At 39.9% G+C, this 13,929-nt stretch overlaps 1 protein-coding gene across 25 annotated transcripts in view; it reads right to left on the bottom strand.

The window, feature by feature from the left end:
- Nucleotides 1-13,929, bottom strand: part of KANSL1L (KAT8 regulatory NSL complex subunit 1 like) — a 61,666-nt gene that overhangs the window by 2,037 nt on the left and 45,700 nt on the right. For 17 of the 25 annotated variants that reach the window (XR_015288813.1, XR_015288816.1, XR_015288817.1 and 14 more), the window contains exons 8-14: nucleotides 12,047-12,157; nucleotides 11,507-11,641; nucleotides 9,014-9,138; nucleotides 8,029-8,153; nucleotides 7,156-7,210; nucleotides 1,905-2,017; nucleotides 320-473 (exon numbers count right to left, since the gene is read on the bottom strand). Coding sequence is in view for 9 of the 25 variants with exons in the window: in XM_086896023.1 (XP_086752149.1) it covers nucleotides 320-473; nucleotides 1,905-2,017; nucleotides 7,156-7,210; nucleotides 8,029-8,153; nucleotides 9,014-9,138; nucleotides 11,507-11,641; nucleotides 12,047-12,157 (818 nt within the window). In the remaining 16 variants the exon portion in view is untranslated. Of the gene's footprint in view, nucleotides 1-319; nucleotides 474-1,900; nucleotides 2,018-7,155; nucleotides 7,211-8,028; nucleotides 8,154-9,013; nucleotides 9,139-11,506; nucleotides 11,642-12,046; nucleotides 12,158-13,929 lie in introns of all 25 variants that reach the window. The other 8 variants (XR_015288821.1, XR_015288822.1, XR_015288827.1 and 5 more) reach the window with 1 other exon arrangement.

The raw sequence follows: 13,929 nt of genomic DNA, 5'->3' as shown, positions 1-13,929 counted from the left end.
TGTTTGACCCCTAATGACCAGACCTGTCTGGAACCTTGGCCAACACCCCTAAAAGAAGCCCAGCCTGAACCCAGTCCTTCCATATTTGCCTCAAAAACATGTGCCATGTGTACTGAGCAATGAAACTTTTACTTGTTGACAGATCTAGGGTTAATTTACAAAGCACATCAACGTTGTTCTGAACGGGAGTACTACATTCAGTGCACATTAACTAGGGTGACAGCCTGAGATTCTGATCAGTGAGACAGGAGAGTATCTTCAGGTTTCTTTATAGTCACTGAAGAACTGACCAGACTTGGAAGCTATTGGAAGCACCCACCTTCTCTTCCTGGCTGTCCCTGCAGAGTGGTGCCATCTCTGAACAAACAGAGCTGTGGGATTCCGAAGCTGGGTCAGGAGCAGGGTCAGCAGCACAATGGTCTTTCTGCACTGAGTCCTGGCCGTGTCGACCATCAGCATTTTTGCTGTAAGATCTAGTGCAGAATTAGAAATGAGTTTTAAGAGCTACTCCCTGACCTTTCACATTGCTATGAGCAGTTCACAGTTTCTTTTAGAAGTGTTCAGTTTCTCCACACATGCTACCTCCATTCTGCTTGCTTAAACCAAAAGAGCAAAGGAAAACTGGTGTGGTTCTTGACCTTGCTGGCTGGAGCCAAAGCAAAGCACTGTGTGGGAGGAACTAAGTGGATAAAATGGGTAGGACAGGCACACTCTGGCTGCAGACAGCTAGTGACTGGTCCCACTCCTGCATCTTGCTCCACATGCTCACCAGAACTGTGATCTGGACAAAAGAAATCAGCGAGCCACAGGCTGTTCCACTTGGGAGAGCAGCATCACCCACAGGAGCCTGTGGGCTCCAAATGGCACTGCCAGCACTGTGCCAAGTGCAACTCCAGAGACAAGTCCTTGGGCTCCCCCTTACCACTTCTGCTCTGGAATCAAGTCTAAAGCAATCAAAAATGTAGTAAGATTAAAAATTTTGACCTCACTTTAAACAGAAATTTAAACTAGATATAAAACAGTGGCATGCATCTAAAATGCCAGGTGGAAGCCTGACCTTGCTCATGTCAATGCACAGTTTACTTCTGAATTCAAGCAGCATTAAGATTTTACCAAGGAGTTCACATTTTCCAAATTAAGGTACATACAGAACTTTTTATTTTTCAGAACACTTTCTGAAGCTGGGAGGTTTTATGTTCAAAATTGCTTAAAATAAAATTCCTCAATATTTCCTCTATTTTTATCCTGCATTTAAAAAAGCTCTTTTGACTATTTTTTCTTAGTGTCATGGTTCACTTCAGACAAGAGTAGACACAAGCATATGATAAATAGCAGAAAGAGTCACCCCACCATTTCTAGGCTGCTTTTTGCCCTTGCAGATTGTGAAGTGATTTATGGGAATCATTTTCTCAGGACCAAACTGCAGATGCAGCTTTATGACATTTTTTCCCGATATACAGTACTTTTTGCAAGACTTTTAGTGGTTACATTTAAATCTGCTGAGTTCTGCAGCAGATGGCAAGCCTGTGAGAATGAACCATTCACACAATGACTTTCTGAACACTGTGGAGTTTCATCTGAGTGAAGAAGGACTCATGATACACTGAGTGGCTAAAGTCATGGTGACTGGGAGTGGCACAGTGTTCAGAACTCTGTGTTCAGTGAGGGAGGAAGGTGTTAGTTTAGTAATGCCAGGTCACTAAAATGCCCAATTTCTGTCACTATGTATGCCTCAACACTGCCTTCTCTTACCAGCTGGAAGTTAAACGTACCTGGTACTGTCCCTGATGAGTTTAATTAATGAATGGTGTTTCTAACTTCTGTGACAGCATTTCTGACACTCCTGTAACCACAACCCACACCAGGTTGAACAGGAAGGCTCTTATCAAAGCCAATACACCTGCCTGCTGTTCCTCCTGGGCCAGCGGCTCTGCTCCCACAGCGACCACCTCATGCGCTCTCTTTCTTCGTACTTGGTGTGGCGCAAGGAAAAAGCTTTGTCCGACAGGTCTTCTACCTGTAACGAGAGCCAGGGAGAGCTGTCATTATCAACAGCACTCAAACACCACCAGCCAGTATTGGACATAACTCTGCAAAGGTCTGTTCAACAAACAACAAGAGGCAACACAATACATGCCTTCACTACAAAGGCACATTTACATGCATTCAGTTTACAAGAGCTCTGGTGCACGGGGTGCTGTCATTTTAGCTTTATTTCTTTACATGTCTGTGGTTGATCAGAATGGATATAGAAGTTACACCCCCTCCATGCAACTAACACATTTTCCTCTGTGGTGAGAGGCAGAAAATTTAGAGGACAAGTATTCATTTGCAAATTAAGGCAGTGTTAAAAGTGCATAATAAAGACAAGCAAAAATTCTAACAGTTTCCAGAGATTGCGTTAGGAGGAGGCTGGGAGCAGCAGGATTTGCCAGGTGCTCTTTAAGCACTGAGAAATAGGTTTGAGATCACCAAGGACTTTGATAACTCCACAGAAAGGAACTTGGTGAACCTGAGGTGCCACATTCCTGCTGTGAAACCAAGCAGAAAATGGCTTCTGCTTTTAAGATACTATTTCTTACCCAATGGCTTGCATGATCCCAAGTACAGCTTAAACCTGCCCTAATGCAGTAATTACCTGTTTGTAGTAAAACAAGAGCCAGCTTTTTAGCTAAAAGATGTAGCTATTGCACCTGACTTTCACTGTGAAAGTGCCATCTGTGTGTCTCTGATGGCAGCACACCAGAAGTTTGTTCCTTAGCCAGGGCTGGCTGAGGAGCACTTTGCTGCCCTTCCCCCTCACTCCCCTGATGGCAGGGGGAGTTCTTGGCTTTGGGTTTCTCCAGTACAGCTCACAGTTGTTTCAAAGTGCTCCAAACCATTCAAAGTTCACCTAAAAAGCTGAGGTTGGCAGAAGGAATTTGAGTGCTGCAATCATGGATTTTATGCCAGCTAGTCCCAACTCAAAAGCTGAGAAATTCTTGGAAAGAACAATTCCTGGTCACAGGAGCTGTGAAGCTGTCAGGTCAGTCCTAGACAAGAATTATACTAATAATTGGGGGTGTCATGTAACATAAATTGTATTTTTTTATTTTCTAAAGCAAAATCCTCAGTGGTGTTGTACAAGTAACACTGTTTATCTTCCAACTGAGCCTACAAAATAGAGAACCAAATGCAGGGTCCTCACTGCAGTGCCAGGCAGTGCCATAGAGACACTGGCAGTGCTCCACTTTGTCGTGTTTCTGTGGAAGCCATCCCTGTATCAAGTCTCTCAGCACTGAGATGGTTCACAGCCCTTAGGGGTACATTGACAAAGTATCACAACCAATCAGTATGATCCCAAAGGCTCATTTTGATTGGAATCAGACACAGGACCCATTTGTTGGCCTGTGACTGCCAAGCTCCTCCTCAGCCCAGCACTTGACAAGAACCTTCAGACAAACAGGCTGCTTAGTTTGCTCATCTCATCACTCCTTGCTGAAGGCTCCTTCATTGCTTTTATTTATTTATGTTAAACACAAACCACTTTGTTAGCTGCTGGTTTCCTTTCAAGCAAGTGAACTTAATGGGTTTCCCCCTCTCTCTGAAATTCACCAGCCCTGTCACTTGGAGAGCATTCAAACAGGGCTACACCTCAGTTCACATTCTGTCTTTCCAAGGTCAATGACGTATAGCATGAAAGTGACAATTTTATGAACTACAGGAGTGTTATTCCATTGGGGAAAATTCAGGCTTTGCTGTGCTCAGATATCCTTTGAAGTGGAAACAAAAGATAATTTAGAAAGAAAAACTTAGCAATTTGAAAATACTTTTCTTAGCAGATTGCCAAAACTTTTCATGCTGGGAAGAAACTTCATTTTTAACAAGTTTCCATTCAAAAATCAAAGTCCACATTCCACTCCAAGTGAAGAGTTTTGAAAAATACAGAAATAAGCCTTGTTTGTTTTCCCTAGCTGGTGATAGCATATTTAACCACTTGTTTATTTAAAAAGAGTTCTACCCTATTCTTTTGAACAGTAAATTTTCTTATTTAAAAATCATTATCTGTTTTATGGATAAAAATTTCATGACATCAGAATAAAAGGTCTCTACTTGGCTCACTACAGCCTCTGCTGCTCCCCAGCATTTCCTCTAACAACTTTAGATTCATTTAAAGTTCTGTAACAGGAGAAATTTGGTGTTTTTTCTCACTAAGGTTAGTTTCAAAAAGGACAATGGAAGTGTCATTCCTCAGTGGATGGATCTGGCAGGGATGTTGAGAGAAAAGGCATTTGTGAGGCATGTCTAATGATTTCACTCAAAGAAAACTAAGCTTTGGATCCCCCCATGACACTCCAGCACACTGTGCATTAATGTCGAATAGCACCAGGAATATTTCTGAAAGGTTCTCAAAACAACAAAATCTGTGTTTCACTCTTTGGCACCACAGGAAACTCTGAGTCATAGGCCACGAAAACACTTATGCAAAACTAATCCCACAAGGAATTACTCTGAAGAAATTGTCATTACTAAAACAACTACAAAATAAACTTGAATGTTACAACTGTGCCTTTCCAGAAGCATTAGGCTGGGCAAAACAAATTAAAACCAAAACAAAACAGGAAAACTTGTGCCACACCCTCCCATGCCTTAAAGCAATAACACTGCAAATTCATACACGCAAACCAGGAAACTCAAATGTTCTATTTCCAGAAAATATTTTTAGAGCAAGTAATAGAGCAGACATAGATAGTAGATTAACTTTTGCATTGCCAATTTTGTTCTTGTAAGGCAAAATTTCCAGGAACAAAAACACACCCATAAAAGGTAAGTGTTTTGTTCTCCAAGCCACAATGAATAGGCCTGATTCCCAGAAAGTGCTGAAAGTTCCCATCCTTGGAAGTGTGGCTCATGTGGAGCACGACAAATTGGGGACCCCACATTTTTTTGTAACTTAGTAAATGCTGGATGCAGGTCTGTTGCAAGAATATGGGCTGTTGAACTGAAAGCCTCTAAAAGAAGACAGAGAAGACAAAGATGAAGATAATGAAGATAAAGAAAAAAGTTAATACAGTAGCAGAAATCTCTGACTACTGCTTGACACAAGGACAACTCTGAAGTTTTAAATTTAGCTGTACAGAAGATAGAGAAGTAAAGAAACTATTGTGTAGTACCACAAAAAATTTTTGAAGTTATATCATTTCCAACACCACCACAGGATACTATGCAGTGAAATAGAGAAAAAGAACATTTAATATAAAAGCAGAAAGTATGTTTTGCCTTCCCTTGTGTTACATGAATGACCTACTGAGGCTTGCCTTGACTTCAGCACACGGAGCAAGTTCAAGAGTGTCAGAACATGAGTGCAGAAAATGCCAACAGGCAATGGTGCTGTTTCCTCATGTCTTTTCACAAACTTACTCAGTAGCAAATGTAATTGCTCAAAGCTAAAGGAAGGTGGAGAATTACAATCAATCACCTTTTCTCAGTACTCTGAAAAACATCCCAACTAATGTGATCTCAGAAGAAAGGGGGAAATTGGCAAAGGATGATTTACACAATCAATATCATTAGCATTTTTCTCTGTCTGGTATCTCTCCCCCTCATTCTACCCAGAAGCTGATAGATGATACAGAAGCAGTGGGCCACAGCGGGAGGCAAAGCTGCTGTATTGTTAACTCAAGTTATTTCCTGGCCAGAGGATGAATCATACAGGATTGAGAGTCATGCCAAACACAGATGTACTGGATGGGCTGCTAATTCAGACATTTGTCCATGAGATTCAGAGAGACCTTGAAGTCCCTTCAGCAAAATAAACTAAAAGCACAAGAAAGTCATCTGTATGGGATCTGAAATCTAAACAAGAAATCCACTGATTCCATGCAAGTTCCTCAAAGTCCTGAATGCAAATCACTGTTGAAATTCTTCATTCCCCCCCAGACACCAGGATGAAGACAGCAATGAACAGTAGATGCTCAAGGGACAGTGTGCCCTTGCTGCCTTTATTCGTTATTCTCCAAATGGTTTAATTAGATATCCTTGCAGGAGAGCTCTCCTGTGTGTGGAATTTGCCCTCTGCAGTACAAAGGAAGGACAGGCATGTTTCCTGCTAGCTGGGATGGTCCTAACCCAGAAGTCAGTGGGTGGAAGTGATATAAATATGACCACAGATTTCATAGGAATTTCTCAATGGCATTGGAAAAGGCAGGGACAGAGTAAGCTCTTCTCTTCCTTCCAACCCAAGAGTATGCTGCCAGATTAAGTGCAACTACACCAGGTAAAGAGCTGAGACTGTGATGTTCTCCTAAAGGCAGGAATACAAGTCCTACAGTTAAAATTGGTGATAGTGGCAGAGACTGGAGGGAGATTAAAGATGTCCAAAAGACAACAAAACTGACAGGTTTCTGGAAGAGAAGCCACAAAAAGATTGGAAGGACAGAAAATCAGCCTAGAGACCAGACTTGCTGGTACATTCACCCCAAGGTTAGGAAATGCCTCAAGCCCCTGATTAGGGGAGAAAGGGACAAGCTGCAAAGTCCATGGGCATTCCCTGGAGAAAAAGGTAGACTCTTATGTCTGGAGGAAGCAAAACTGGCCCATGACTTGCAAACTTAGCTCAACAGGCAGGCAGGAAATGCTGACGGTTATGTTGTTCCTGACAATGCAGAAAAGTTTGTTCCCAGCAGGAGGGCTGCAGGAAAACAAATACTGAAAAGAAAAATTGAGGAAGCTTGCTGTAGCCACAGGCAAGATGCCTGATTACCATATGAAGAGCACCATGGCATGGGAACTGGCCACAGAAGGAGAGGATGAGAGGGAGGGACAGCACCCAGAAGACAGTCACACTGGGAGAGGCAGCGTTACAGGGCTCAGGAGCAGGGTGGCAGAGCGTGACCCAAGGGACCCTTTGAGAGCTCTGACTGTGCAGCAGCAAGGGGCAGAAGAGCCAGACAAACAAGGAACAAGGAGTATTAATGGTATACTTGCATTTCTATCTTCACTGTAGGGGTAAGACACATTTTCACAATCTGATACTTAATACTTTGTTTTTTGAAACTTGAAACTTACTGGGATTTGTATGAAGTCAGTGTTTCCTGAAAGTATGTACCAATTAACCCAATTATATATTGTCTCTACTTTAAATAAACCTAGTGGTTTAATTAAAATACAGCCTACCTCTTCTTCATCTGTTTGAGATTTTTCTAAAGGTTGAAGTTCAACAACTCTCCAGCTAGAAACAAAATAAGGAAAATCAAATTAAGTTTAAGGTGCTGATAACAAATGGCTTAAATTTATTTTTTTATTTCCCAACAAGGTTTCTAACCTTTCCTTTTCGTAAAGGATAAGGATATCTTCAAGATATCCAATACAGTTGTAGTAATATTTCTCAACTTAAGAGACAAGAAAAAAGCAAATACATATTATGGATTTAAAGTACAGAATAAGTACATTTAGCACTTCAAGCAACATGCTATTAGGACATTGAAGTAAGCAGAGGAGACCCATTACCCTGGTTTTGGAATCTAATGATGCTCTCTTCCTAAAACACAGGAGAGAAAGGTCTCTAGAATCATGGATTGTAGGCCTACACTGTATGGAAAGAAGTAAGCTTATTCTACTGTATCAGAATGGCTAAAAAAAAACCAATAAAAAATGAATCCATTACTCCTAAGTCACAGAAAATAATTTACTACTTTCTTATGAACACACAAAAAAAGACAGCAAAAAAACCCCATTCAGAGCTTGTCAGCCTTATGATATATTAAAAGTCATAATTAAAACTGATATAAATCCACTTCTATTTTTAGCCACTCTGTGCATCTGCCACATCCCTGTGTATATCAGACTCTTTCTCCTGTGCTATCAGCTGTCCAGTCTTCCCACCACTTCTGTCACATGAACTGAAATGCACAGATAAAAACCCAAGAGCATGAAAAGATAATCTTTAATATTATAACATTTTCTAATGCCATGTAAAGTATATTCTTACTTAATGTTCTCATGTCCATTTTTCTCATGTCTTTGCAATTAAAGAGGTTGTGAACAAACCTTGGAGTAAGGATTTCTTTGTACTGTAGTTTCTCCAACTTTGATGGTGCCACCAGTGACATGGGAATAACAATGTTGTCTATATCATAGGAGCTCTCACTTCTCAACCTCCTCCTGGAGTTATGCTGAATAACAGAACCAACACAAAAGGACATCAGCTCAAATCATAGGAAACACATGTTAGCAAAGAACCATTAGAACTTCACAAGGAGAAAGCCTGAACTTTGATGGATACTATTCTAAAGTGCTCCTTTACATGTTCTATGATGATGATCAACTCAAGGGAATAAAGGAGTGTGTGTTGTCTAAACTATGTGGGACACAGTTAGTCTAAACTAAACTATGTGGGATACACATTTAAACTCAACTCTGCACTGAAACACGACTTACAGAGCACCAGTGTACCACTATACTTAGCAAAACCATGGGACCTGAATCTGAATTTGTTGTGAATTTACCATTAATTCCAGTAAAATAATGTGTTTCTGTACACTGAGCCAGAGTTCTGCTGCTCCTCAACAAATTATACAGCAGGGACTTTGCCTGTATTTCTGCACAAGGGGTTTTAAATAGGGAAACTGAGACTTAACAAATTTTGTGACTCTATTTGCACCATGATGCCATTTTGTATAGCTGAAACAAGAAAAAAGGGTTGTAAGTGCAACAAACTGGGAACATAAAACATGCTGTATTTAATGAAATATGGGGAAAAAAAAAGAGAGAAATGCACAATGCCAATAAATCAAACTTGCACTCCAGTTACATGATCTGCAAAATTCTTTTACAAGCAAGTATCTGTTTTAGAAACACCACATACTCAATCTGGAATAAATTAGTTAGTGTAATCCACTTAATTCACTGTGAAAATGCTCTGCACTGTCATATGACACTAAATCAGATGTAAAAGGCACGTGGCTTTGGATTGTTAATTTGCACAACTCTCTGTTGATGTATCAATTGCAACAGTGACGTATTTTTGGTTTACCTGTGATGAAGTGCTGTGAGTGGGCCGAGACATGGCACTGACACTGCTCGTGGGAGTAAAACTGTTGTGGGACTTGGGCTCTGCATGTTGGAAGGAGAAGGTCTCAAACTGAGTGCTACTTTCACCTGTCATAAAAACAGCAGGAAACAAGACATACCGGCTGTTGGCTATTAGACTGCAGATATTTTTCCACACACTAATAGTAAAGTCATTTCTAGAAGCCTACAGTGAACCACTTACAATTTACTGGATACTAAAAAAAGCCATCTAAATAAACACTTGCTATTCATCCTGTCATTGTTGTTCCACAAAACTCATGCCTCTTATTCTAAGAAGGATTTCTTCTCATGGAACCAGCTTCATATGGGCAAATCCTTACTCTTTTTTTCAGGAGCTGTCATAGACTACAATACACAGCAAATGCAATCTGACTTAGATTCCCCCTGCTCCCCAGCAGCACTTCTCTACTTGGGGTGTATCTCACAAGTTCTCCCTGACTCTTCCTTAATAAATGATAAAACTGGCAGCAAAGGTAACAGACAAAATCAATTTAGATCTCCAAACCAATAGTAGTTTCTTCTGATTCACTGCTCCAGACAAATTGTAATTCCTGTTTACTCCATTCAGTTCCAGTATGAGCAGCATGTAGCAGGATTCATAATTTACCCACCTGTTCTGCTTTCCTTCTACCTAGTTTCCAGTAAGAAAGGAGAATTCAGACTTAATATACCAATAAACAAATAGAATGAGTGTATTCCAACATGGAAGAAGATGTAAGAATGATCCTAAAGACTGGGTCAAGGTCATGAACTACCATCTCCCAGGCAGCCCTACAACTCCCTGCACACAGCTTTTATTTTTGGCCTTGTTCATTAGGCTGATCTTCCTCATGGATAATTTCTCCTAGATAAAGCCCAAATTAGGAATAAATATGTAGTACTACACCCATAGCACTAATAAGCTAGAATTTGTGCTCCTACTCATGAATGCACCACAGAACAGTTTTCTGTTCTGGGACTGGGATGAACATCATGATAAAAGATTGCTTTTTGGTTCCTTTTATAAAAAACCTAAATACTATTGTCAGAAGACTAATGGTAACTTCAAAAGGTTTGTAGCAAGTTGTTTTCTCTCTTACTAGTGCTCCCAAGTAACTCCAGTTGTTGATCTCAGTGTTCTTGACTACACTTAGGGAAACTGAGAAACACTGTGTCAGCATCCATCTCTAGGGGACCAGGATGTGATCAGGGGAGCAGGTGGCAAACAGGAAAATGGAAAACAGATCACTGGTGGTGAAAGGGGAGAGGGCACAGCACCCTGCTGGAGATAGGCACAGAGTGTAAGAGAAGGCTGTACAGCAAAGGCACTGCTGTATGGCTCAAGAGGAAGGATTCAAAGGACAACGCTTATCTTATCCCAAACCAGTTTTCAGTGTGCCCCCAAACAGCTTATATTCTCTCCTAAAACTTTCTAATTAATTGGGTGGCCTCGCTTTGGGGTTGTGAACTGTGGGTTTTGGGGTTTGTTTTAATCCTAGATGGTGATTTTTTATTAATTCATCTCTGCAGTAATTCCTGTATTTCCACCTCTAGTAAAACATTACACTATGAGTTTTTGCCTGGAAATGCACCAGCAGTTAATTTTTCCACAATGTTAACTGATCATTTATACCTTTTAACTCTTAAGGGAAATTTTAAACTAATATGGCTTCCCCTCTTGCTTAGTGACTTATTTTCTTCAGATGTCTTGTGAAGAATTTTGCCAAAGGTTTTCCAAAAGTTACATAAATCAATCTGTAACAGAATCTGTTAGGCTTTGCATTCTAACAGGAATCTGGAGATTACCTCTCTGGAGAGGTAAAATGCCATTTATCTTTACAGTGGTATGCTGAATTTTTTATCCCTACATCATCACAATATTCTACAGAACTGTTAGGGCACTTCCAATTAATTTACCAAGCGCTGAAGCAGAGATTCAGTGGTTTAAAACAGAAAGGTAACAAAGTAAAAACACAGTAAGAACTGGCTATCCACAAGTCCTCTTAAAGTCTGGAAGGGATCCAGAACCACAAATGACATACACAACAAATGAAATACAGTGCACGAAGTTGCCAGGAATAGTAAATGCTTCACTGACTTAATGACTTTACAGATAACTTTGTAATGTCTATTTCACTGACTACTATTAAAAATCCCCTTTCATATTAAGAATGACACCCAGTATCAGAACACAGCTGAACTGCTGAGCAGTTTTCTTTAAGACATAAATAAAATAAAATACAGCAGCTTGGCTCATTCTGTATGCACACTTAAGAAGAAAGATTATTACTATGCTTTAAATAGCAAATTTTTTTTCATGGTGTTCTGTCTCTTCATAAGTTTCATAACATTATCCTTTTTGGAGACAACTGTTAATTCTCAGAGCCCAGTGATATTCATATAGTACATATTTTAAAAGATGTAGTAGCCTCTTGCACTGCTATTTTTCTCTTACCTACTGCTGTCTCACTTAGATGCCTTTTCTTCCTTCCTTCTGACAGCTGGTCAGGTGTTCCTAACACCAACTGAGATTTGGAATTAGACAAACAGCCACTGCTCCACTGTTTGACAGAAACATGTGGATTATAGTCTGTAACAGAAAAAGCATGTATCAACTTGAGAAATTACTTTACTTTTCATTGGTACAATTTACAAGAAATCTCAACTGCTGAACTATTTCTAATAGCCCCAAACTTTTGATAGGGATCCAAACAGAAAAAGGACTGCAGTTGGGCACCTGGTCCAAACTCCCCCAACTTGTGATACCCTCCTACACCTCTGGTGAGATCATCTCAGTGTAATTAAGGAGAACCTGACACTGGGGTCTGAAGAGATTCCTCTTCCACCTAAAGCCATACTCAGCTACCTTCTCTGATAACCTCCTTTGTGACAAGTTTATAAACTGAACCACTTCATGGCAGAAAGAGAAACTTCTGTTTCCCACTCCCAAGTTAAACATGGCCTTGCAAATACTAAAATATTTTGCTTTACATACCATTGTCAGCAGCTACTTTAAACTCCCCTCCCAGAGATGCAGTATCAACAGGTTCTCCTTTGATGTCATCCTTCCTTAATAATGTTTCAAAGTATATGTGAAGAGGAATATCTAATAAACAAAGCAGAAACCCAAAGGAATAGTGTCTGTATTAGAAATATGGCAACCTCTGAGCCAATGAATTATGCATCATCACTAAAGATCTAGGCACTGATTCACCCAACACATTCAACAAAATCTGTGAGCAATATTACTAAGGACTGAAACAGACTCTGGAGGGTACTGAGTGAGATTAAGACTGGGGTCTTCCCTCTTGACCAGCTCCTTCACAAAACCCAGCACAGCAGAGAGCACAGAGTCTCCTGTACTGTGAAGATGCTTCAATTCAGCCTTTTGTGCACAAGTAATTAATGCTTTCGGAATTTATTACTGCTGGAACCCTATAGGTATTTTCAAGGTACATTCCCCTCTTTGTCTCCCTGGAAAACCCTACAGCAGGGCAATGTAATTCTGATAGGAGTTCTAACACAGAATTAGCCTGCAAAACATTTCAAGTGGTAAGGAATCTACCCCCTGTTATAAGGAAGAAAGGCTTAAAAAAAAGTACCTCTCTCTGAAAAGCCTTTCTGGAAAAAAAAAAAAATTACAAGAATGAAGCAAAATTTAATTGAAAAAAGTGTCAATGTAAGAAGTAGACTTGACAGCTAGTACATTCAGAATGAGAACTGTGGGCAGGGCCCAAGGGTGGGCATTAAATGACATATATTTATGCACAGTCTTAGCCTCATGTGTCTTCAGAACATGCCAGGACAAAAACTTTCAACATATTTTGCCAAATAAAAAGAACAATTTTTTTTCAATGTGATAGGGATCTAACTAGATTGTTTTGTCACAACGGCCCAAGGCTTTTCTTCTGTTTCTCACTCCCAAGTTAAACAAAAAAAGTCTGAAAAGTGTATTAGTCACAACATTTAAGTAAAGAGAGAACCAAAACATTTCTCCTATTTTGTTGGTCTTTTGTATTTTTGGGTTGTTTTTTTTTTGTGTTTTTTTAACCTGGGAAACTACCTGGATGACTCAGATTTTTTATTATGTCCTCTGGTATCTTAACTGAAAGGGCAGGAGTGCTTGTTACAATCAATCCACAGCCTAGGTGCAGAAATACCAGAAACCCAAACTCATTAGATACAAACTACAATTTTCCAGTTATCAAGGTTGAAAGAGGTGCTGTTATGTTAAAGCCATACTGCAACCACTGACACATCTTCAGTCAAGATCCTTGGTAATTTGGAAACAGTGGAAGAAAGACTTTGAAATAGGGACAACTATGCTTTCAGAAAAGAGTACATCAGTTAGACAGTCCCACTGCACTATTTACTAGATTGTCTGCAAATTATGATTCACCTTTAAAGCAAACCACATGAAAAACCAAGGTGAGAGAACTACATCTGAATCTTGAATCCCTCCTTGCACACACGAAAAAAAATCCAAATCCCAGAGTTCCAAAATGAAACAAATGCCAACAATGTATTTTTAACACACAGAGAAAATTAATGCAAACCCCTTTTTCTTTTACTCTGCTGACAATTTTTATATATAAAGATGTGGGCACAGCACAAGCAGTATTTTAAGAAAAGTTATTACTCTGGAAGGGCAAAAAAGAAAGCTGCAAAGAAAACATGAAATGGAAGCAGGCTACAATTTGGAAAATTTCTCCCATGCATTTATTCACAATAATTCTTTCCCATGAAAGAAAATGTCAGACTAGTTTTCATGAGGAGGTAGAGATAGCAAAGCACACAAAGTAAAGCATGAATATAGCCTCCCTCAAAAATGAGGAGTGCATTTGAACAGGAGATAGTATGTCTAGTACTTTTTCCCTG

The sequence above is a fragment of the Cyanistes caeruleus genome, chromosome 7, assembly GCF_971803275.1.
Source record: "Cyanistes caeruleus chromosome 7, bCyaCae1.hap1.1, whole genome shotgun sequence".
NCBI lineage: Eukaryota > Metazoa > Chordata > Aves > Passeriformes > Paridae > Cyanistes > Cyanistes caeruleus.
Note: the sequence above shows the minus strand (reverse complement) of the source record. Positions and strands in the feature narration are given on the sequence as shown.